The 25,000-nt window shown below is 48.6% G+C and overlaps 1 protein-coding gene across 5 annotated transcripts in view; it reads left to right on the top strand.

Moving 5' to 3' along the window:
- PACC1 (proton activated chloride channel 1) overlaps window positions 1–14,694 on the top strand; it is a 57,825-nt gene extending 43,131 nt beyond the window's left edge. For all 5 annotated transcript variants that reach the window (XM_066595043.1, XM_066595046.1, XM_066595044.1 and 2 more), the window contains exon 8: window positions 11,779–14,694. In XM_066595043.1, coding sequence (XP_066451140.1) covers window positions 11,779–11,940 — 162 coding nt within the window. In that variant the 3' untranslated portion in view covers window positions 11,941–14,694. The remainder of the gene's footprint in view (window positions 1–11,778) is intronic.
- The last annotated feature ends 10,306 nt before the right edge of the window (window positions 14,695–25,000 follow it).

Below are 25,000 nucleotides of genomic sequence, written 5' to 3'. Positions count from 1 at the left end.
CAGGACACCCTTAGTACTTGTCCTAATATATAGGGACCAGACATGACTACACAGGACACCCTTAATACTTGTCCTAATATATAGGGACCAGACATGACTACACAGGGCACCCTTAGTACTTGTCCTAATATATAGACCAGACATGACTACACAGGGCACCCTTAGTACTTGTCCTAATATATAGGGGACCAGACATGACTACACAGGGCACCATTAGTACTTGTCCTAATATATAGACCAGACATGACTACACAGGACACCCTTAGTACTTGTCCTAATATATAGGGGACCAGACATGACTACACAGGGCACCATTAGTACTTGTCCTAATATATAGACCAGACATGACTACACAGGACACCCTTAGTACTTGTCCTAATATATAGACCAGACATGACTACACAGGACACCCTTAGTACTTGTCCTAATATATAAGGACCAGACATGACTACACAGGACACCCTTAGTACTTGTCCTAATATATAGGGACCAGACATGACTACACAGGACACCCTTAATACTTGTCCTAATATATAGGGACCAGACATGACTACACAGGGCACCCTTAGTACTTGTCCTAATATATAGACCAGACATGACTACACAGGGCACCCTTAGTACTTGTCCTAATATATAGGGGACCAGACATGACTACACAGGGCACCATTAGTACTTGTCCTAATATATAGACCAGACATGACTACACAGGACACCCTTAGTACTTGTCCTAATATATAGGGACCAGACATGACTGCACAGGGCACCCTTAGTACTTGTCCTAATATATAGGGACCAGACAAGACTACACAGGACACCCTTAGTACTTGTCCTAATATATAGGGGACCAGACATGACTACACAGGGCACCATTAGTACTTGTCCTAATATATAGACCAGACATGACTACACAGGACACCCTTAGTACTTGTCCTAATATATAGGGACCAGACATGACTGCACCGGGCACCCTTAGTACTTGTCCTAATATATAGGGACCAGACATGACTACACAGGACACCCTTAGTACTTGTCCTAATATATAGGGACCAGACATGACTACACAGGACACCCTTAGTACTTATCCTAATATATAGACCAGACATGACTACACAGGGCACCCTTAGTACTTGTCCTAATATATAGGAGAACAGACATGACTACACAGGACACCATTAGTACTTGTCCTAATATATAGGGACCAGACATGACTACACAGGGCACCCTTAGTACTTGTCCTAATATATAGGGACCAGACATGGCTACACAGGACACCCTTAGTACTTGTCCTAATATATAGACCCAGACATGGCTACACAGGACACCCTTAGTACTTGTCCTAATATATAGGAGAACAGACATGACTACACAGGACACCCTTAGTACTTGTCCTAATATATAGAGACCAGACATGACTACACAGGGCACCCTTAGTACTTGTCCTAATATATAGGGACCAGACATGGCTACACAGGACACCCTTAGTACTTGTCCTAATATATAGACCAGACATGACTACACAGGACACCCTTAGTACTTGTCCTAATATATAGGGACCAGACATGGCTACACAGGACACCCTTAGTACTTGTCCTAATATATAGGGACCAGACATGGCTACACAGGGCACCCTTAGTACTTGCCCTAATATATAGACCAGACATGACTACACAGGACACCCTTAGTACTTGTCCTAATATATATGGGACCGGACATGACTACACAGGACACCCTTAGTACTTGTCCTAATATATAGGAGACCAGACATGACTACACAGGACACCCTTAGTACTTGTCCTAATATATAGGGACCAGACATGACTACACAGGACACCCTTAGTACTTGTCCTAATATATAGACCAGACATGACTACACAGGACACCCTTAGTACTTGTCCTAATATATAGACCAGACATGACTACACAGGGCACCCTTAGTACTTGTCCTAATATATAGGGACCAGACATGACTACACAGGACACCCTTAGTACTTGCCCTAATATATAGACCAGACATGACTACACAGGGCACCCTTAGTACTTGTCCTAATATATAGAGACCAGACATGACTACACAGGGCACCCTTAGTACTTGTCCTAATATATATACACCAGACATGACTACACAGGGCACCATTAGTACTTGTCCTAATATATAGACCAGACATGACTACACAGGACACCCTTAGTACTTGTCCTAATATATAGAGACCAGACATGACTACACAGGGCACCCTTAGTACTTGTCCTAATATATAGGGACCAGACATGACTACACAGGGCACCCTTATTACTTGTCCTAATATATAGGGACCAGACATGACTACACAGGGCACCCTTAGTACTTGTCCTAATATATAGGGACCAGACATGACTACACAGGACACCCTTAGTACTTGTCCTAATATATAGGGACCAGACATGGCTACACAGGGCACCCTTAGTACTTGTCCTAATATATAGACCAGACATGACTACACAGGACACCCTTAGTACTTGTCCTAATATATAGGGACCAGACATGGCTACACAGGACACCCTTAGTACTTGTCCTAATATATAGACCAGACATGACTACACAGGACACCCTTAGTACTTGTCCTAATATATAGAGACCAGACATGACTACACAGGACACCCTTAGTACTTGTCCTAATATATAGACCAGACATGACTATACAGGGCACCCTTAGTACTTGTCCTAATATATAAGGACCAGACATGACTACACAGGGCACCCTTAGTACTTGTCCTAATATATAGGGACCAGACATGACTACACAGGACACCCTTAGTACTTGTCCTAATATATAGGGACCGGACATGACTACACAGGACACCCTTAGTACTTGTCCTAATATATAGACCAGACATGACTACACAGGACACCCTTAGTACTTGTCCTAATATATAGACCAGACATGACTACACAGGGCACCCTTAGTACTTGTCCTAATATATAGGGACCAGACATGACTACACAGGGCACCCTTAGTACTTGTCCTAATATATAGGGGACCAGACATGACTACACAGGACACCCTTAGTACTTGTCCTAATATATAGGGACCAGACATGACTACACAGGGCACCCTTAGTCCTTGTCCTAATATATAGACCGGACATGACTACACAGGGCACCCTTAGTACTTGTCCTAATATATAGGGACCAGACATGGCTACACAGGACACCCTTAGTACTTGTCCTAATATATAGACCAGACATAACTACACAGGGCACCCTTAGTACTTGTCCTAATATATAGGGACCAGACATGGCTACACAGGACACACTTAGTACTTGTCCTGATATATAGAGACCAGACATGACTACACAGGGCACCCTTAGTACTTGTCCTAATATACAGACCAGACATGACTACACAGGACACCCTTAGTACTTGTCCTAATATATAGACCAGACATGACTACACAGGACACCCTTAGTACTTGTCCTAATATATAGGGACCAGACATGACTACACCGGGCACCCTTAGTACTTGTCCTAATATATAGACCAGACATGACTACACAGGACACCCTTAGTACTTGTCCTAATATATAGACCAGACATGACTACACAGGACACCCTTAGTACTTGTCCTAATATATAGAGGACCAGACATGACTACACAGGGCACCCTTAGTACTTGTCCTAATATATATAGACCAGACATGACTACACCGGACACCCTTAGTACTTGTCCTAATATATAGGGACCAGACATGACTACACAGGACACCCTTAGTACTTGTCCTAATATATAGACCAGACATGACTATACAGGGCGCCTTTAGTACTTGTCCTAATATATAGGGACCAGACATGACTACACCGGACACCCTTAGTACTTGTCCTAATATATAGGGACCAGACATGACTACACAGGACACCCTTAGTACTTGTCCTAATATATAGACCAGACATGACTACACAGGGCACCCTTAGTCCTTGTCCTAATATATAGACCGGACATGACTACACAGGGCACCCTTAGTACTTGTCCTAATATATAGGGACCAGACATGGCTACACAGGACACCCTTAGTACTTGTCCTAATATATAGACCAGACATGACTACACAGGGCACCCTTAGTACTTGTCCTAATATATAGGGACCAGACATGGCTACACAGGGCACCCTTAGTACTTGTCCTGATATATAGAGACCAGACATGACTACACAGGGTACCCTTAGTACTTGTCCTAATATACAGACCAGACATGACTACACAGGACACCCTTAGTACTTGTCCTAATATATAGGGACCAGACATGACTACACAGGACACCCTTAGTACTTGTCCTAATATATAGGGATCAGAGATGGCTACACAGGGCACCCTTAGTACTTGTCCTAATATATAGACCAGACATGACTACACAGGACACCCTTAGTACTTGTCCTAATATATAGGGACCAGACATGACTACACAGGACACCCTTAGTACTTGTCCTAATATATAGGGACCAGACATGACTACACAGGACACCCTTAGTACTTGTCCTAATATATAGGGACCAGACATGACTACACAGGACACCCTTAGTACTTGTCCTAATATATAGAGACCAGACATGACTACACAGGACACCCTTAGTACTTGTCCTAATATATAGGGACCAGACATGACTACACAGGGCACCCTTAGTACTTGTCCTAATATATAGGGACCAGACATGACTACACAGGGCACCCTTAGTACTTGTCCTAATATATAGGGACCAGACATGGCTACACAGGACACCCTTAGTACTTGTCCTAATATATAGACCAGACATGACTACACAGGGCACCCTTAGTACTTGTCCTAATATATAGGGACCAGACATGACTACACAGGGCACCCTTAGTACTTGTCCTGATATATAGAGACCAGACATGACTACACAGGGCACCCTTAGTACTTGTCCTAATATATAGGGACCAGACATGACTACACAGGGCACCCTTAGTACTTGTCCTGATATATAGAGACCAGACATGGCTACACAGGACACCCTTAGTACTTGTCCTAATATATAGGGACCAGACATGGCTACACAGGACACCCTTAGTACTTGTCCTAATATATAGGGACCAGACATGGCTACACAGGGCACCCTTAGTACTTGTCCTAATATATAGGAGACCAGACATGACTACACAGGGCACCCTTAGTACTTGTCCTAATATATAGGGACCAGACATGACTACACAGGGCACCCTTAGTACTTGTCCTAATATATAGGGACCAGACATGACTACACAGGGCACCCTTAGTACTTGTCCTGATATATAGAGACCAGACATGGCTACACAGGACACCCTTAGTACTTGTCCTAATATATAGGGACCAGACATGGCTACACAGGACACCCTTAGTACTTGTCCTAATATATAGGGACCAGACATGGCTACACAGGGCACCCTTAGTACTTGTCCTGATATATAGAGACCAGACATGACTACACAGGGCACCCTTAGTACTTGTCCTAATATATAGGGACCAGACATGGCTACACAGGGCACCCTTAGTACTTGTCCTGATATATAGAGACCAGACATGACTACACAGGGCACCCTTAGTACTTGTCCTAATATATAGACCAGACATGGCTACACAGGACACCCTTAGTACTTGTCCTAATATATAGGGGACCAGACATGACTACACAGGGCACCCTTAGTACTTGTCCTAATATATAGGGACCAGACATGACTACATCGGGCACCCTTAGTACTTGTCCTAATATATAGACCAGACATGACTACACAGGGCACCCTTAGTACTTGTCCTAATATATAGACCAGACATGACTACACAGGACACCCTTAGTACTTGTCCTAATATATAGGGACCAGACATGACTACATCGGGCACCCTTAGTACTTGTCCTAATATATAGACCAGACATGACTACACAGGACACCCTTTGTACTTGTCCTAATATATAGACCAGACATGACTACACAGGACACCCTTAGTACTTGTCCTAATATATAGGGGACCAGACATGACTACACAGGACACCCTTAGTACTTGTCCTAATATATAGGAGACCAGACATGACTACACAGGACACCCTTAGTACTTGTCCTAATATATAGGGACCAGACATGACTACACAGGGCACCCTTAGTACTTGTCCTAATATATAGGGACCAGACATGACTACACAGGACACCCTTAGTACTTGTCCTAATATATAGACCAGACATGACTACACAGGACACCCTTAGTACTTGTCCTAATATATAGACCAGACATGACTACACCGGACACCCTTAGTACTTGTCCTAATATATAGACCAGACATGACTACACAGGACACCCTTAGTACTTGTCCTAATATATAGACCAGACATGACTACACAGGGCACCCTTAGTACTTGTCCTAATATATAGGGACCAGACATGACTACACAGGACACCCTTAGTACTTGTCCTAATATATATAGACCAGACATGACTACACAGGGCACCCTTAGTACTTGTCCTAATATATAGAGGACCAGACATGACTACACAGGGCACCCTTAGTACTTGTCCTAATATATAGACCAGACATGACTACACAGGGCACCCTTAGTACTTGTCCTAATATATAGACCAGACATGACTACACAGGGCACCCTTAGTCCTTGTCCTAATATATAGACCAGACATGACTACACAGGGCACCCTTAGTACTTGTCCTAATATATAGAGGACCAGACATGGCTACACAGGGCACCCTTAGTACTTGTCCTAATATATAGACCAGACATGACTACACAGGGCACCCTTAGTACTTGTCCTAATATATAGGGACCAGACATGACTACACAGGACACCCTTAGTACTTGTCCTAATATATAGACCAGACATGACTACACAGGGCACCCTTAGTACTTGTCCTAATATATAGGGACCAGACATGACTACACAGGGCACCCTTAGTACTTGTCCTAATATATAGGGACCAGACATGACTACACAGGGCACCCTTAGTACTTGTCCTAATATATAGACCAGACATGACTACACAGGACACCCTTAGTACTTGTCCTAATATATATAGACCAGACATGACTATACAGGGCACCCTTAGTACTTGTCCTAATATATAGGGACCGGACATGACTACACAGGACACCCTTAGTACTTGTCCTAATATATAGACCAGACATGACTACACAGGACACCCTTAGTACTTGTCCTAATATATAGACCAGACATGACTACACAGGGCACCCTTAGTACTTGTCCTAATATATAGGGACCAGACATGGCTACACAGGACACCCTTAGTACTTGTCCTAATATATAGGGACCAGACATGACTACACAGGACACCCTTAGTACTTGTCCTAATATATAGACCAGACATGACTACACAGGGCACCCTTAGTACTTGTCCTAATATATATAGACCAGACATGACTACACAGGACACCCTTAGTACTTGTCCTAATATATAGACCAGACATGACTACACAGGACACCCTTAGTACTTGTCCTAATATATAGACCAGACATGACTACACAGGACACCGTTAGTACTTGTCCTAATATATAGGGACCAGACATGGCTACACAGGACACCCTTAGTACTTGTCCTAATATATAGGGGACCAGACATGACTACACAGGGCACCCTTAGTACTTGTCCTAATATATAGGGGACCAGACATGACTACACAGGGCACCCTTAGTACTTGTCCTAATATATAGACCAGACATGACTACACAGGGCACCCTTAGTACTTGTCCTAATATATAGGGACCAGACATGACTACACAGGACACCCTTAGTACTTGTCCTAATATATAGGGACCAGACATGACTACACAGGGCACCCTTAGTACTTGTCCTAATATATAGGGACCAGACATGACTACACAGGGCACCCTTAGTACTTGTCCTAATATATAGGGGACCAGACATGACTACACAGGGCACCCTTAGTACTTGTCCTAATATATAGGGACCAGACATGACTACAGAGGACACCCTTAGTCCTTGTCCTAATATATAGACCGGACATGACTACGCAGCGTCTGTGGGGGTGCGCTAAAGTGGGTGAGACCACATGGAGGAATGACGGTTGTCACGAGTGGCTCTGCAGCCTCTCCCTACAGTGGCGGCTGGTTGCCTGTCTCGGTCGGTAAGGTTGTAACTGATGGCTTCTGTCGGTGGTTTGTCACGTGACGCCAGTACTTCATTCGGGACTCTGATGGGTGAGGATGGAATAACAGTCACGCGTCCGGGCAGCTCTGCTCTAGTAAGCTGGAAGCGCCCAGAGTTCACCAGCTTTGTATCCCACATGTTCTCCCCAGCGGTCCGGCAGTAATCTGGTGGTGATGACATGTAAGTCCCGTTTACTCTTCAGCTCCCCTTCTGACTTAGTGGATTCTTCAGTTGAACTCCCACAGGAGTGGGATCTTTTGGGATCTTTCAGCAATGCCTGAGACTGGGTCTAGCGCATCTGGTTGCTGCAGAGCGCGGTGCAGTGAGGACGGGGACCCCACATGCTGACCCGTTGGGGGATGAAGCAGCTCTTCGGTACCCTAAGAGACTTGTAGATTAACCCCTTCATGATCTGTTTGTGTTTTCTGGCATTCTGGTAATCTGACCAGGGGTAGGGTGACATACATGATCTACTACTAGGATCACCCGGTAGTATGTAGGTGAGGCGTATACTACCTAGTAACTCGCCCTGATGTGTCCGACTCCCAGGAGGGGACCCCGGCAGGTCTACAATCCTTGACTTACAAGCCCTGCTCCTCCGGACATCCATCAATGGGGGTCCGAACATATATACAGTCGGAAAGCGAGCGAGTATGAGGTAACAGCCTGCAGAGGGTGCGGCCCTAACCCAGAGGGGCCGTAGAATCCCCCCCGAGGGCCCAGCTCACCGGCTCACTCCCACCCAATCCTGGAGGTCCGTGCGGCCATTCCCTGGCACCTGCCATGTGTCGGACCCCTGTGAAGGTCTCCAGTAACCCGGCGTGTTGCGTCTCGTTGGACGTGGTTCGCAGATGTAAAAATACTCAGTGTTGTTGTTTTTAGTGGCCAAGTTTTTCCTTCGTGTTTTTGCGCCGCCGCCGCCGCCTCCTCCACGCTGGTTGGTTTGTCGGCCGTTTGTATTTCTGAGCGATTTGGGAGATTCACCAACTTCACATCAATATTTAACAGTTAGATGTAAATAGTTTTAATTTTCCTTTATTTTTAGTTTCTAGTTGTTAATGTCCAACGGCTGGCGAGCGGATGGCGAGCGGGTCACTAAGCTGATGGAAGGGCCTGCTCCCGCCTGGCGCCTCCGTCCGCTGCCTGTGAGCGCACCGTTAGAAATCTCATTTAATTTTTGGATAAATTACTAAATGAGCCCTCCGCCCCCTCTTGCCCTCCGCCCTGCCGGGCACTAACTGACTGGCACAGGTGACTAGTGGAAGGGGTTAATACCTGGCGCATTGCACTGTTTTCTCCTCCTCTCCCCTCCAAGAGGGAAGTTGACGTAGGGCTGACATGTCAGGAAAGTTTGTGACTTGGGCCTCATTCACATGGGCGATGCGCTCTTATGGCGGCCGCTTCGCGGCCAAGAACGACGTCAGAGAATAGCCGCAATCGAGCCTGGAGATTAATTAGTGTTTTCTTGTCTATTCACGCGGGCATCACATGAAAAATACGCCGCGGTGCGGAATGCCGTCTGTCGGCAGAAACCTCGGAATGACTTCGAATGCTTAAATAGCGGCGGCGGTCTTGGTCTCCGAGCGCCGGGCGCAGCTGAACTCCCTCCTGTTCCTTTTTTCTCTGGCTCCTATAGGAGTCCATGGGAGCCTCCAGCTTTTTTCGTCAATACTTTTCTTGACGCAGCATAAACTATCGGCCCCCCTAGACCGCCGATGTGACTGCATTGTGTCCGGCGCTTCGCACGGTCGCCATTTTCAGCTGACATTTTATCTTTGCTACAAAGCAGCGACAAAACGCTCGTGTGAATAAGGACCACAAGGCGTTTGGGTCGCAGTCTTCGGTGTAGATGCCTCACGGGACGGCGAAGGAGAACTCGTTTGCTTCTCGTTCAGTTTCTGCTTGCTTGCAGTGAATGAGGGATCAGCTGAGTGAACCTTTATGAACGACGGCCTGTTTACTGGAGACGGACGGCCGCAACAATTCCCCTCCGCCGCCATTCACTCAGCAATGCTCCCTCCTGCGACTACCGCTGGGGCGACCTGTACAGCTTCTGCACCCAACAGGTTGTCCCATGGAAGAGGGCTTTAAGTCAGACTTTCCCGGTCTGTGATTGCTTCGGGACCCGACCACGTCATCAGTGCCAGCCAATCACTAGAACCGTCCGCCTCCGGATGTTGTATCTGCTGTGGGGGGCCGCGATCCCCCGCTGATAGCAGAACATACATTTATGTCGCTGCTGCGCAGAGCCCGGGCGGCAGCAAAGTAAACTGAGGGGTTAAATGTCTCTTCGGAGGCCCAAGAACTCGCTGCATACATGAAGACGTCACTGACTGATATTTGCCGATGACGCAGCCAAGAAGTCGTCGTCTCATCTGCCGCTGGAGCGCTGCCGCTACTTTCTCCCATTTGCCTGCAGATGTTGTGTGCCAAAAGCCCCTCCAAATTAGGCCTCCCTCACACAGGGCGTTTGCAGAAACGCGGCGTTTACTGCAGATTCCACCCGGTTTCAGCAGCGCTGGCATACTTTATGCCAGCGTTTTGGCTGCGTTTTCAGCTCGGGTGAAAACGCAGCCAAGGATGCTGGGAAAAAAAAAAGCAATACTCACCTAGCTGCTGCGGTCCGGGTCGGGGGCCGGTGGTCTCTGCTGCTGATCCGGGCTTCCCCTGCACTCCCAAGTCTATTGCCGTAGGCCAGGTTTGAGATCCCCGCCTCCAGCAATAGAGTGCTGTGATTGGTTGTCGGCGCTGGCTCGATGCCCAATCACAACCCTTCATTGACTGTCTCAGCCAATCAGAGCTTGCCGGTGCTGATTGGCTGAGACAGTCAATGAAGGGCTGTGATTGGGCATCGACCGTGCCGATAACCAATCACAGCACTCTATTGACGGGGTTCTAAAACCTGGCCTAGGGCAATAGACTTGGGAGTGCAGGGGAAGCCCGGATGAGCGGCAGAGACCACCGGCCCCCGACCCGGACCGCAGCAGCTAGGTGAGTATTACTTTCTTATTTTCTCTATCTAGCCTAGCTGGGACTGATTTTCGGGCTAAGGCTTCTATTGAAAGCCCTCCCCCCGAAAATCAGTGAGCAGTTAACCGCTGCCCATTCATTTCAATGGGCGATGCAGGGCTGAAAACGCCCAAAAATAGAACATGCATCGCTGTCAAAGCGCAGCGTTGGAAGGCGCTGTGTGAGCAGCCCCATTAAAATGAATGGGAGCCTGAAGAGGCAGCGCTAAACGCTGTACAAACCGCCCGTGTGAGGGAGGCCTTACCGTATGTGTATGAATAACCCCCCACACTGCAATGTAGCCGAGCGCTGACCCCCACCCGGCGGCTGCCCCGTGCGACCCGCCACCATTACGCCAGACTGTGACGAATGTATTGAGAGGCGCAAACCCCTTCATGTATTTGTCGCATCTGGCGGCGCCCGCTACGAGGCGAAGAAGGCTCCCGCTAGAGTTTGCACCACTTTCAGGATATTCTGGCGGCCGGCTTGGCTCCGCCCTCTATAAACTCTGTATTTGTACCATAATTGTGCCTTTATCATGAGCGTGTCCCACAATGGCGCCCCGCGCTTCGGCTTCCCATTTTCACCGTGCTTGTTGTTTTTCTGGTCTGCAGATCGTCACCGCCAACCCCTGGAGCATGATCGCGCTGCTCTGCGGCGTCTTCCTGGTCTTATTTAAAGCTGCAGACTTCGCCAAACTCAGCGTGAAGTGGATGATCAAAATCCGTAAACGGCATCTGAAGAGGCGAGCGCAGGAGCTGAACCACATAAGCTGAAGCGGAGCGCCTCCTCAGGCTGGCCGACGGCGGGACTGATATAGGAATAGCAGAATTATGGCTGGCCCGAGCCGCTATCAAGCCGTAGTTGTGAGCAGGAGGACCCTCCTTTACAGTAAGTTGGCGGACCACCATTGAGTAAAGCGGCAACAGACATCTTGGATTCCCTGGAGGAACCTCACGAAGGCCTGCGATTGGTGGATTCCCTGGGGGAACCTCACGAAGGCCTTCGATTGGTGGATTCCCTGGGGGAACCTCACGAAGGCCTGCGATTGGTGGATTCCCTGGGGGAACCTCACGAAGGCCTGCGAATGGTGGATTCCCTGGGGGAACCTCACGAAGGCCTGCGACTGGTGGATTCCCTGGGGGAACCTCACGAAGGCCTGCGACTGGTGGATTCCCTGGGGGAACCTCACGAAGGCCTGCGACTGGTGGATTCCCTGGGGGAACCTCACGAAGGCCTGCGACTGGTGGATTCCCTGGGGGAACCTCATATCGGTTTGTGATTGGTGGCAACGCAGAACTGTAAACTGTGTTCAGCTGGGGAAAGAGTAAGTGGGCTGCGGGGCGTCACGTGCGGGGGTCACTCTCATACTTGCCTTCCTCCCCGCTATCTCTCCACGTCGCAGCCCCTTGTCTGCAGCGGACTTCCCCGCGCTCCTAAGGATGACGTTACTGTGAGTGTGCGCATTAGGCCACTGCAAATAACGAGCAGCGTCTTAGCGGGGTGCGGGGACTGTCGCAGTGACCTCTCCGCAATCGGAGCTCTGGCTGCTATAACTGATTGGAGCTGATAGGACCTCCCCTTTAAAGAGTATCCATCAGGCTCCTCCTCTCAATGGGCACTATTAGGACATCAGAGAGGGGTCTCTGAGCGAGACCAACTAGAAATAGGGGCTCCTATTCTGCTGCACCCAGCACTGTATTACAGGCTTGATCACTTTCTGGCTGTCTGCACCCCCCACTACGAGGAGCTTACTGATGAGCAGCAGCGCCCCCCAGTGGCAGATTTTAGATATTTTGGCATCCTCTGGCGTCTTTCAGACTTGGGGGGGCTTTCACATGTGAAGAATTATTCCGCAAGTCACACCTAAAGATGCAGAATATTCTGCAGCGGTGATCGGCACGCGTGCATCGCGGGGAGCGCAGCGGTGATCGGCACGCGTGCATCGCGGGGAGCGCAGCGGTGATCGGCACGCGTGCATCGCGGGGAGCGCAGCGGTGATCGGCCCGCGTGCATCGCGGGGAGCGCAGCGGTGATCGGCCCGCGTGCATCGCGGGGAGCGCAGCGGTGATCGGCCCGCGTGCATCGCGGGGAGCGCAGCGGTGATCGGCCCGCGTGCATCGCGGGGAGCGCAGCGGTGATCGGCCCGCGTGCATCGCGGGGAGCGCAGCGGTGATCGGCACACGTGCATCGCGGCGAGCGCAGCGGTTTCCGCAGCAGCAGTTTAAGCTGCTCGTTAGGGGAGTCTTGAGGAATAGTTGAGTCCCTCACTAGACATTCTGCAGATCTGTCTGTTTTAGGACGTCTCATTCCGCAGCACTTCCAGGGCGTAGGGACCCTCAGAGCAGCGGCAGCAGCGGGCTCCTCCTACATTAGGGCTGCAAACACTGGAGCCCCTCGAAGTCCAAAAGAACTGAAAGGGGGATTGTGACCCCCATTATTGTACGGACAAAGATGGAACCTGATCGGCCCAAACAAAAGCTTTACTTGACCGTCTGCTGATTCTGAAACTGTTTCTGTCCCGGGATTGTTGGAACAGCAGGGGGCGCTCTACTAACATCAATCCTGGAGTACTGGGGGATAGAAACAGCAGGTGGCGCTACTGTAACATCAGAGACCCCAGGACTGTTGTTCCAATAGCGCCCCTTGCTGTGTATATCCCACATCTTCCAGAATTGAACAGCAGGGGGCGCTATACTAACAGCAGTCTTGAGATAAACGATATTGTTTCTCTCCTGTCTCATTGGAAACAAAGGGGCTTACTTAGTTTGGCATTTCATATGTCGGTGTAAGTAAAATGTGCGCCCGCCTACCGGAGCCAAACGGCGCAGGAGGCGACTGTGCACCCAGTGTCTTCTGGGGGCTGGTGTGTGTTGTAGGAGGGCCGGGCTCAGACGAGCGTATCAGTCAGCTGCAGCACATGGTCAGGACGCTCTGACATTGCCTGACGCTCCTCGCCATGTACGCTCACATTATAAACGCCAAGATCGGACATGCTGCAGTTTTTCTTGCACACATATTTTGTACTAGTCGTGTGAGAGGCAACATGGCTGCCTACAGCAGATTGCTACAGCGTGCCCAAGCCCCACACGGGTCGGGGTTCGGCGTACAAGCTTCTGATGATGCATCGTGGGAGCCGCAATTCTAGAAAGTCTCCGCTTGGTCATCGATGGAACGTTTCCCCGCCAGTTCCACAAGTATTTAGGTTTGAGGTCTCCTGCCAGAAGTGCTGATAGCGTTTCCGTCATGCATCGCCGCAGAGCATGATGGCCGAGGGGCGATGAGCTGCAGGAAGCGACCAGCTCACCATGTCTGCTGTAAGGGGCCCCTTCATTGTAGATGTTGGCCCCTACCACTGGCATCCCCAGAGGCGGTCCCTAGAGGGATGCCCCCCTCATACAGTAATGCTCGTCTAGGACAACCTGGCTTTGGGGTTGGAGGGGTCTTTGGGCCGGTCGCTCCTTGCGGTGGCGATTCTTGTCTCATCAAGCTGTTATGTTGTAATTGTAATAAAGTTTTTCTCTTTTGTATCTTCGTGTTGCGCCGCTGGACCGCCTGCCGCTCTGCGGTGACGACTACGACTCCTGGCGGATGATGGGGTTTAGATTCGTAATCAGCTGTTAAACACAAATCAGATTCCAAGAACTGCAGGTGACGAGGCGCCCGGACCTGCAGCCGTCGGACACGTGCTGGCGCTGCGACCACCGTGGCAGTCAGTGTCCTGCTGGGAGCTTCTGTAGAGCGGCTGCAGCACCTGCTGGCTGGAGTTGGTACTACACAAGGCTGCTTCCATGCAGGTCATTAAATCTTTGATACTCTTCACGTCTGCTGATCTTTGATGTGCGGCTCTTCCCCCGTCACTCCAGCTCCTCCTTGGGATCCAAGTGACCCGACGGCTTCCCTCTGCGTCCGCAGGGCGAGACCTGCGCCAGTAATCCATTCTGCAGCGTCCGGAGGCAGAATCTGCATCAAGAAGGACCACTTACATTTCTGTAGTGTGAATTTCAGGTCGGCACAGAATACCGGCGCTGTAGACCCGCCGCCGCGGGCATGGCATGTGAAATGATCATCTGAGCCCCGACCGCGCTGCAGCGGCTTCTGAGCATAAAAGCGATGCCCAGGCTTGGAAAATAACATGGCTGCTTTCTTCTGAGAACGGCGCCCTTCAGGGGTTGGGGCGGGTACTGCAGAGAATAAAATCAGTACTTGATAATTCAAGTATCTTCAGAGATATTGGAGATCGTCTGTCGCCGCTGACCGCGGAACGATGTGCATCACGCCGAAGTGATGTCTGTCTGGTGTCTTTTAGCAGTAATGAGTCGCGTCCCAGAATGCAATTTACGATTAGCGACGTTAATATTCGTCTCCGCAGGCGGCGGACAGAGAAACACATTAACATGCCAAAAAGATGACTTATTTGTTTGCAGCCGCCCCTCTTTGTGATCATCCTATAAGAATGCTGCTAAGTGATTACGCCAAAGTCACTTTCAAATTGGATTGTCAGCTGTCCGCTGGTGGGCCGCTCTAACCTCCGCTGCTTCGGGGATCGGCCTGAGCGCCAGGCAGACGGAGCTTAGATATTTTTGTACCCATCTACATACTAATGCCCCTTTTATTAGACCCCCCGGCCCTCTCACGCTTGGCCCTTTCCTGTATGGAAATTCTCCCCATGACCCCGGAGTGCAGCATAAAATATAAGCCCAACCCCAAAAGTAACCCCTGGCTACATTAAAAAAAAAACCGAAACCCCTTACCTATCGGGTGCTGTTCGCCCCGCTGCACTTCTCCGCACCTCTGGCACACTTGTCTATAGTCTTCAACCAGCGCTTCCTGGTGAGAGGGTTCAAAAGCCCCGCCTCCAGGAAGCGCTGGTTCTGATTGGTTCATTGAGCACTGCAGTGATTCGCTGAGCCTTGGTCCTCGAGAACCAATTGCAGCCATTCCATGTGATGCAACACAAAGGAGGGCTTCATGGGGAAACACAGGCTACAAAGCCTCGCAAATCGTGGCAAAATTCAGCATGCCACAATTTTTTTTCCCGCAATCTAGCAACCTATGAACATGGCTAATGTGAAGAAACCCGTTGGACAGCAGGGGCTTCACATACTGCCGCATCACGAGGAAATCGTGCAATTTTGTCGTCCGTGTGAAAGCCTAAAGCCAGAGTTTCGCTACAATTGTGTCTGTGCGCTAAGATGCATTATTTATAGTAGACTGCTTGCACTCCTATAGAAACAGCACAAGGGGTGACATGTTCCCTGAGATCTCCTCGGGGGGGGGGGGGGGGGGGGGACGGGCCGTATATGGAGGTATACAGGGTGAGGACTTGGTTTACTCTTTGCAGTCAGTGCTTATAAAGTCCCACATGGAACTCCCAACACCAGGGGCATTCTGTCACACATCCTCCTTCAGCCTCTTCCTATTACTGTACACTCCGAGTAACCAGGGATTAAACAGCTTCATTATGACATTCTATACAATGCATACTCTATGCACGGCTATAATTAAGCCCCTACTGTAAATTATATGAATTCAGTAGTTCCAAAGGGGGCCTGTCTATAAAACAAGGCCGCAGCTTTACCTGCACACATAGGAGAGCAGGATCTCCTCTCTCTCTCTCTCTCTCTCTCTGAGCTGGTGTGTGTAGACTGCTGCTATGATGTCTCCATACACTGTACACATAGGAGAGCAGGATCTCTTCTCCATCTCTGAGCTGGTGGGTGTAGACTGCTGCTATGATGTCCCCATACACCGTACACATAGGAGAGCAGGATCTCTTCTCTATCTCTGAGCTGCTGGGTGTAGACTGCTGCTATGATGTCTCCATACACTGTACACATAGGAGAGCAGGATCTCTTCTCTATCTGTCTGAGCTGGTGGGTATAGACTGCTGCTATGATGTCTCCATACACTGTACACATAGGAGAGCAGGATCTCTTCTCTATCTCTGAGCTGGTGGGTGTAGACTGCTGCTATGATGTCTCCATACACTGTACACATAGGAGAGCAGGATCTCTTCTCTATCTCTGAGCTGGTGGGTGTAGACTGCTGCTATGATGTCTCCATACACTGTACACATAGGAGAGCAGGATCTCTTCTCCATCTCTGAGCTGGTGGGTGTAGACTGCTGCTATGATGTCTCCATACACTGTACACATAGGGGAGCAGGATCTCTTCTCTATTTCTGAGCTGGTGGGTGTAGACTGCTGCTATGATGTCTCCATACACTGTACACATAGGAGAGCAGGATCTCTTCTCTATCTCTGAGCTGGTGGGTGTAGACTGCTGCTATGATGTCCCCATACACCGTACACATAGGAGAGCAGGATCTCTTCTCTATCTCTGAGCTGGTGGGTGTAGACTGCTGCTATGATGTCTCCATACACTGTACACATAGGAGAGCAGGATCTCTTCTCTATCTGTCTGAGCTGGTGGGTATAGACTGCTGCTATGATGTCTCCATACACTGTACACATAGGAGAGCAGGATCTCTTCTCTATCTGTCTGAGCTGGTGGGTATAGACTGCTGCTATGATGTCTCCATACACTGTACACATAGGAGAGCAGGATCTCTTCTCTATCTCTGAGCTGGTGGGTGTAGACTGCTGCTATGATGTCTCCATACACTGTACACATAGGAGAGCAGGATCTCTTCTCTATCTCTGAGCTGGTGGGTGTAGACTGCTGCTATGATGTCTCCATACACTGTACACATAGGAGAGCAGGATCTCTTCTCCATCTCTGAGCTGGTGGGTGTAGACTGCTGCTATGATGTCTCCATACACTGTACACATAGGGGAGCAGGATCTCTTCTCTATTTCTGAGCTGGTGGGTGTAGACTGCTGCTATGATGTCTCCATACACTGTACACATAGGAGAGCAGGATCTCTTCTCTATCTCTGAGCTGGTGGGTGTAGACTGCTGCTATGATGTCTCCATACACTGTATACATAGGAGAGCAGGATCTCTTCTCTATCTCTGAGCTGGTGGGTGTAGACTGCTGCTCTAATGTCTCCATACACTGCGCACATAGGGGAGCAGGATCTCTTCTCTATCTCTGAGCTGGTGGGTGTAGACTGCTGCTATGATGTCTCCATACACTGTACACATAGGACAGCAAGATCTCTACTCTATCTCTGAGCTGGTGGGTGTAGATTGCTGCTATGATATCTCCATACACTGTACACATAGGAGAGCAGGATCTCTTCTCTGTCTCTGAGCTGGTGGGTGTAGACTGCTGCTATGATGTCTCCATACACTGTATACATAGGGGAGCAGGATCTCTTCTCTATTTCTGAGCTGGTGGGTGTAGACTGCTGCTATGATGTCTCCATACACTGTACACATAGGAGAGCAGGATCTCTTCTCTATCTCTGATCTGGTGGGTGTAGACTGCTGCTATGATGTCTCCATACACTGTACACATAGGGGAGCAAGATCTCTTCTCCATCTCTGAGCTGGTGGGTGTAGACTGCAGCTATGATGTCTCCATACACTGTACACATAGGGGAGCAGGATCTCCTCTCTCTCTCTGAGCTGGTGGGTGTAGACTGCTATTATAAGGTCTCCATACACTGTACACATAGGAGAGCAGGATCTCTTCTCTATCTCTGAGCTGGTGGGTGTAGACTCCTGCTATGTCTTCATACACTGTACACATAGGAGAGCAGGATCTTCTCTCTATCTCTGAGGTGGTGGGTGTAGACTGCTGCTATGATGTCTCCATACACTATACACATAGGGGAGCAGGATCTCTTCTCCATCTCTGAGCTGGTGGGTGTAGACTGCTGCTATGATGTCTCCATACACTGTACACATAGGAGAGCAGGATCTCTTCTCTATTTCTGAGCTGGTGGGTGTAGACTGCTGCTATGATGTCTCCATACACTGTACACATAGGAGAGCAGGATCTCTTCTCTATCTCTGAGCTGGTGGGTGTAGACTGCTGCTATGATGTCTCCATACACTGTACACATAGGAGAGCAGGATCTCTTCTCTCTCTCTCTGAGCTGGTGGGTGTAGACTCCTGCTATGATGTCTCCATACACTGTACACATAGAGGAGCAGGATCTCTTCTCTATCTCTGAGCTGGTGGGTGTAGACTGCTGCTATGATGTCTCCATACACTGTATACATAGAGGAGCAGGATCTCTTCTCTATCTCTGAGCTGGTGGGTGTAGACTGCTGCTATGATGTCTCCATACACTGCACACATAGGAGAGCAGGATCTCCTCTCTATCTCTGAGCTGGTGGGTGTATACTGCTGCTATGATGTCTCCATACACTGTACACATAGGAGAGCAGGATCTCTTCTCCATCTCTGAGCTGCTGGGTGTAGACTGCTGCTATGATGTCTCCATACACTACACATAGAGGAGCAGGATCTCTTCTCCATCTCTGAGCTGCTGGGTGTAGACTGCTGCTATGATGTCTCCATACACTGTACACATAGAGGAGCAGGATCTCTTCTCTATCTCTGAGCTGGTGGGTGTAGACTGCTGCTATGATGTTTTCATACACTGTACACATAGGGGAGCAGGATCTCTTCTCCATCTCTGAGCTGGTGGGTGTAGACTGCTGCTATGATGTCTCCATACACTGTACACATAGAGGAGCAGGATCTCTTCTCTATCTCTGAGCTGGTGGGTGTAGACTGCTGCTATGATGTCTCCATACACTGCACACATAGGAGAGCAGGATCTCCTCTCTATCTCTGAGCTGGTGGGTGTATACTGCTGCTATGATGTCTCCATACACTGTACACATAGGAGAGCAGGATGTCTTCTCTATCTCTGAGCTGGTGGGTGTAGACTGCTGCTATGATGTCTCCATACACTGTATACATAGGAGAGCAGGATCTCTTCTCTATCTCTGAGCTGGTGGGTGTAGACTGCTACTATGATGTCTCCATACACTGTATACATAGGAGAGCAGGATCTCTTCTCCATCTCTGAGCTGGTGGGTGTAGATGACTGCTATGATGTCTCCATACACTGTATACATAGGAGAGCAGGATCTCTTCTCTATCTCTGAGCTGCTGGGTGTAGACTGCTGCTATGATGTCTCCATACACTGTACACATAGGGGAGCAGGATCTCTTCTCTATCTCTGAGCTGCTGGGTGTAGACTGCTGCTATGATGTCTCCATACACTGTATACATAGGAGAGCAGGATCTCTTCTCTATCTCTGAGCTGGTGGGTGTAGACGGCTGCTATGATGTCTCCATACACTGTACACATAGGAGAGCAGGATGTCTTCTCTATCTCTGAGCTGGTGGGTGTAGATGGCTGCTATGATGTCTTCATACACTGTACACATAGAGCAGCAGGATCTCTTCTCTCTCTGAGCTGGTGGGTGTAGACTGCTGCTATGATGTCTCCATACACTGTACACATAGGAGAGCAGGATCTCTTCATCTCTGAGCTGATTGGTGTAATCTGCTGCTATACCTCCATATCCTACATACATAGTAGACCAGGATCTCTTTTTTCTCTATGCTCCTGGTTTTAGACATCGCTATGATGTCTTCACACATTCTGCACCTAGCAGAGCACAATCCCTTATCTCTTTGAGGTGGTGAGTATAGACATATGCTATGATGTCTCTATACACTACACCCGCCAGCTCAGAGATGGAGAAGAGATCCTGCTCCCCTTAGAGTACAGACTGCTGCTATGATGTCTTCATACACTGTACACATAGGAGAGCAGCATCTCTTCTCCATCTCTGAGCTGTAGAGTGTAGACTGCTGTTATGATGCCAAAGAATCCTAGAATGGTAGAGTTAAAAGGGTCCTCTGGGCTCATCGGGTCCAACCCTCTGCTCAGTGCAGGATCACTAAATCATCCCAGACAGATATTTGTCCCGCCTTTGTTCGAACACTTCCATTGAAGGAGAACTTCCCACCTCCCGTGGCAACCTGTTCCACTCATTGATCCCCCTCACTGTCTAATATCTAATCTGTGTGTCCTCCCTGTCAGTTTCATCCCATTGCTTCTAGTCTTTCCTTGTACAGATGAGAATAGGGCTGATCCCTCTGCACTGTGACAGCCCTTCAGATATTTGTAGACCGCTATTAAGTCTCCTCTCAGCCTTCTCTTCTGCTAAACAGTCCCAGATCCTTTAACCGTTCCTCATAGGACAGGATTTGCAGACTGCTCACCATCTTGGTAACTCTTCTATGAACTTGCTCCAGTTTGCCTATGTCTTTTTTATAGTGGGGTGCCCAGAACTGGACCCAGTATTCCAGATGAGGTCTGACGAAGGAAGAGTAGAGAGGATAATGACCTCGCATGATCTAGACTCTATGCTTCTCTTAATACATCCCAGAATTGTGTTTGCCTTTTTTTTTTGCTTCTGCTGCTGCTGCATCACAGTATTGACTCATGTTCAGACAAAGCCTTGTGGTACCCCACTTGAGATATCCTTCAATGAGTAGCCATTCATGACCATTAAGAGTATGATCACTAAATCAGTTGTGAATCTACCTAACCGTTGCCTTGTGAATCCCAGATTTGGTCATTTATTTCAATAAGTATGGTATGAGATACTTTGTCAAATAGAAGGAAATTAGATTAGTCTGGCATGACTTGTTTGTTACAACCCCATGCTGGCTCTGGTTAATTACTCCATTCTCATCCAAGTACTTGCATACATGCTGTTTAACAATTTGTTCAAAGATCTTTCCCGGTATAGAAGTCAGGCTCACAGGCCTGTAGTTTCCTGGATCCACCTTCTTCCCTTTTTTGAAGATAGGGATAACATTTTCCCTTTTCCAATCTTCTGGGACTTCTCCTGTCCTCCAGGAATTTTCACAGATTATGGCGAGTGGTTCAGAAATTACTTCCGCTGCTTCCTTTAGTATCCTAGGATGTAATTCATCTGGACCTTGAGACTTGAATTCATGTAAGTTAGCTAAGTGTTCCCTCACCATCTCTCTGCTTATAGATAGCCGGCATTCTTGTATTCCCCCAATAGCACGGGGAAGATCAGCTGATGTTCCATCTACTTTCTGAGAGAAAACAGATACAAAATAGGAATTTAAAAATTCGGCCTTCTCAACATCATTCTTAACCAATTCACCATTTTCATCTTGTAAGCATCCAATAGCATCTTTGACTTTTCTTTTGACCCCCAAATCCTTTTTTATTGCTTTTGGCCTCTCTTACAAGCCTCAATTCATTATCAGCTTTAGCTTTTCTGACCCTTGCTCTACAGTTTCTGTAGACCCCATTATATTCTTCTTTAGATATTCCCCCCTCTTTCCATTTGATGTACACATGTTAGAGAGAAAGAAACATATGTTTAAGTTCTCTGTTCATCCATCCGAGTCTCTTTAAATGCTTCCCATTCTTCCTTCTTTTAGGGATTGGTAACGATTGTGCTTTGAGCATCTCATTTTGCAATATTTCCTAACAGAAATGTCCAAGAAGGTCCCCATACACCGCACACATAGGCCGCCTGCAGACGAGCAGGTCGGATACGGCGGCGAGAATTCTCGCCGCGGGACCCGACCTGAGCGCCTGCAGAGACGAGCGCGTTTTACCCGCGCCCGGGCTGCCGGCACATGCGCTGCCGGCACATGCGCTGACCGGAGCCGGCGGCCGGGTGAGTGACGTATCTGTGCGAGGCTCTGCGAGCCCCGCACAAAATAGGACATGCCGCGGTTTGTTTGCCGCGCGACATTTCGCGCGGCCGTCTGCATAGGAGTGCGTATTGTAATGCACTCCTATGCAGGCTTTTAGTGGCAGAAATCCCGCCGCGGGATTTCCGCCCATGTGCAGGCGGCCATAGAGTAGGCTTTCTTCTCTATTTCCGAGCTGGTGGTTGTAAACTAGTGCTGTTATATTTTCATACACCGTAGCGATAGGAGAGCAGGATCTCTAGGTTTGAGCTGGTATAGACTGCTGTGTGTCTATACACTTTCCCTATAGGAGACGACTATCTCCTCTCTCCCTAGGCTGGTGGGTGTATGCTGCTGCTTTGTCATCTCCATACACTGTACACATAGGAGAGCAGATGGGTGTAGACTGCTGCCTAGGTGTCTTCATACATTGCACATATAGAAAAGTAGGGCTCGTGCTCCTATCTTGCGGTTTCACATCCTCATAAGTAAGGATCATGAAGGACATTATACAGCAATACTGAGCAGCGTAGATGTGACTTTAGGCTTGAGGTTAGATAAAGCACATATCTGCATTTATAAGCCAAGTAGGTCCGTGGATAGCTATAGATTATGGGGCACATACCTTTTCCACAGTCTAATAGTTGTGTGAAAAAAACCTCCTGGTATGTGCCATTCCCGACCATTATCCAGATGTGTAAGGTCCGTGGGCCTGGGGGAAGCTCCCATTACAGCAGTGTGCTTCCAGTCTTTGTGCAGTCACATCTCTGCCTCCACTAGCTTCCCTCTCCTCCCCATAGACTCCTATAGACTGCAGCTGTGATCTCTCAGACAGATCATTGCAGGAGCCGGGAAGGAGATATTGTTCTCTAATGAGATATATATTTTAAAAAAAGTTTATATTTGCTTCTACTCCAGATTCATAAAAAAAAAGATAAATGGGTTGTTCAGTTATGAGCCATCAATGGCCTCATCGCAAGATGGACTATCACTAGCCAAACAGCGCTTGGCCTATAATACCAAGCTTGGGCTACTGCAGTGAGAACGCCGCTCTGTGATGGAGTGTGGCCCCAATAAGCAGGAACCATCTGCCTTCCACCACCGTACGGCTGCTAACCCTAACCCCATTTCGGGTCATTGACCTTCCTGGCTACACGTGATGCTAGAAATACATGAGAATAGATAAATCACACACAATATACAAACATAGAGTTTATTAAAGGATGTTCCCCCAGTGACGGCCTTTAGCTTTACAAAAGAGAGTTTCACATGAGTGCGAGCCGCGACTGGTCCTTCTAGAGCCATACTTCAGCAAGCAGAAGACGAGAGAACGGCGAGCAATGGCTGCTTCACCAGCTCCAGCCGCCGGGATGGCGTACAGTAGGGATCCGCCTACTGCAGTCATGAGTTCCCGGACCTCGCCCTTACACCCGCTTCTTTGGCTCTCTACCTTTTAGGCCTCTTTCAAACTGGCGACACTAATAGCGCAGCTCTGTTCTGTGCCATATCGCTGCATTTGCTTGTGATATCGCGATTTCATGTTGCTCTTTTGATGGGGGGGGGGGGGGGTAGGGCTTGTAATATAATCCCTACCCCTAAAATAAGCTTTTAAAAAACAAAAAAAACAACAAATATATTACTTGCCAGGCGCTGTCTGCTCCGGTGCACTTGCTTGTAGTTTTCAGCCAATGCCTCCTGGAAGCGCGGGCTCCGATTGGTTCTCGAGCACCACGACTCAACTAAGCCAATTACTGCAGCGCCCGATGAACTAATCACAGCCGTTCAATGCGATGGCTGAAGCCGGGCTTCTTGAACCTCTGACCAAGAAGCGTTGGCTGAAAACTACAAGCAAGTGCGCCGCAGCAGACAGCGCCGGACCGGTAATACATTGTTTTTGTTTGTTTCTAAAGGCAGCCAGTGCTCATTTTCGGGGTAGGGCTTATATTTCAAGCCCCCCCCCCCCCTAAAAATCCCATCAAAAGAGCGACACAAAGTTGCGAGAAAACGCAGCAATATTACACAACACAGCAGTGATATCGCTGTCGTCCGTGTGAAAGCGGCCTTAAACTAACGCGTTTCAGTCCAGAATTAAGACTCAGCGGGCAAATCAATTGTCGCCATAATTTGCTGGGTAGAATAATAGACTCTGCAGTAAATTCTATAAATTCGGCTCTTTTCAGGAAAATGTCATTTAAAAAATAGAAATCTCTAT

This window comes from Eleutherodactylus coqui, chromosome 3, assembly GCF_035609145.1.
Source record: "Eleutherodactylus coqui strain aEleCoq1 chromosome 3, aEleCoq1.hap1, whole genome shotgun sequence".
Classification (NCBI taxonomy): domain Eukaryota; kingdom Metazoa; phylum Chordata; class Amphibia; order Anura; family Eleutherodactylidae; genus Eleutherodactylus; species Eleutherodactylus coqui.
The sequence above is the reverse complement of the archived record's forward strand: the minus strand, read 5'-3'. Positions and strand labels throughout refer to the sequence as shown.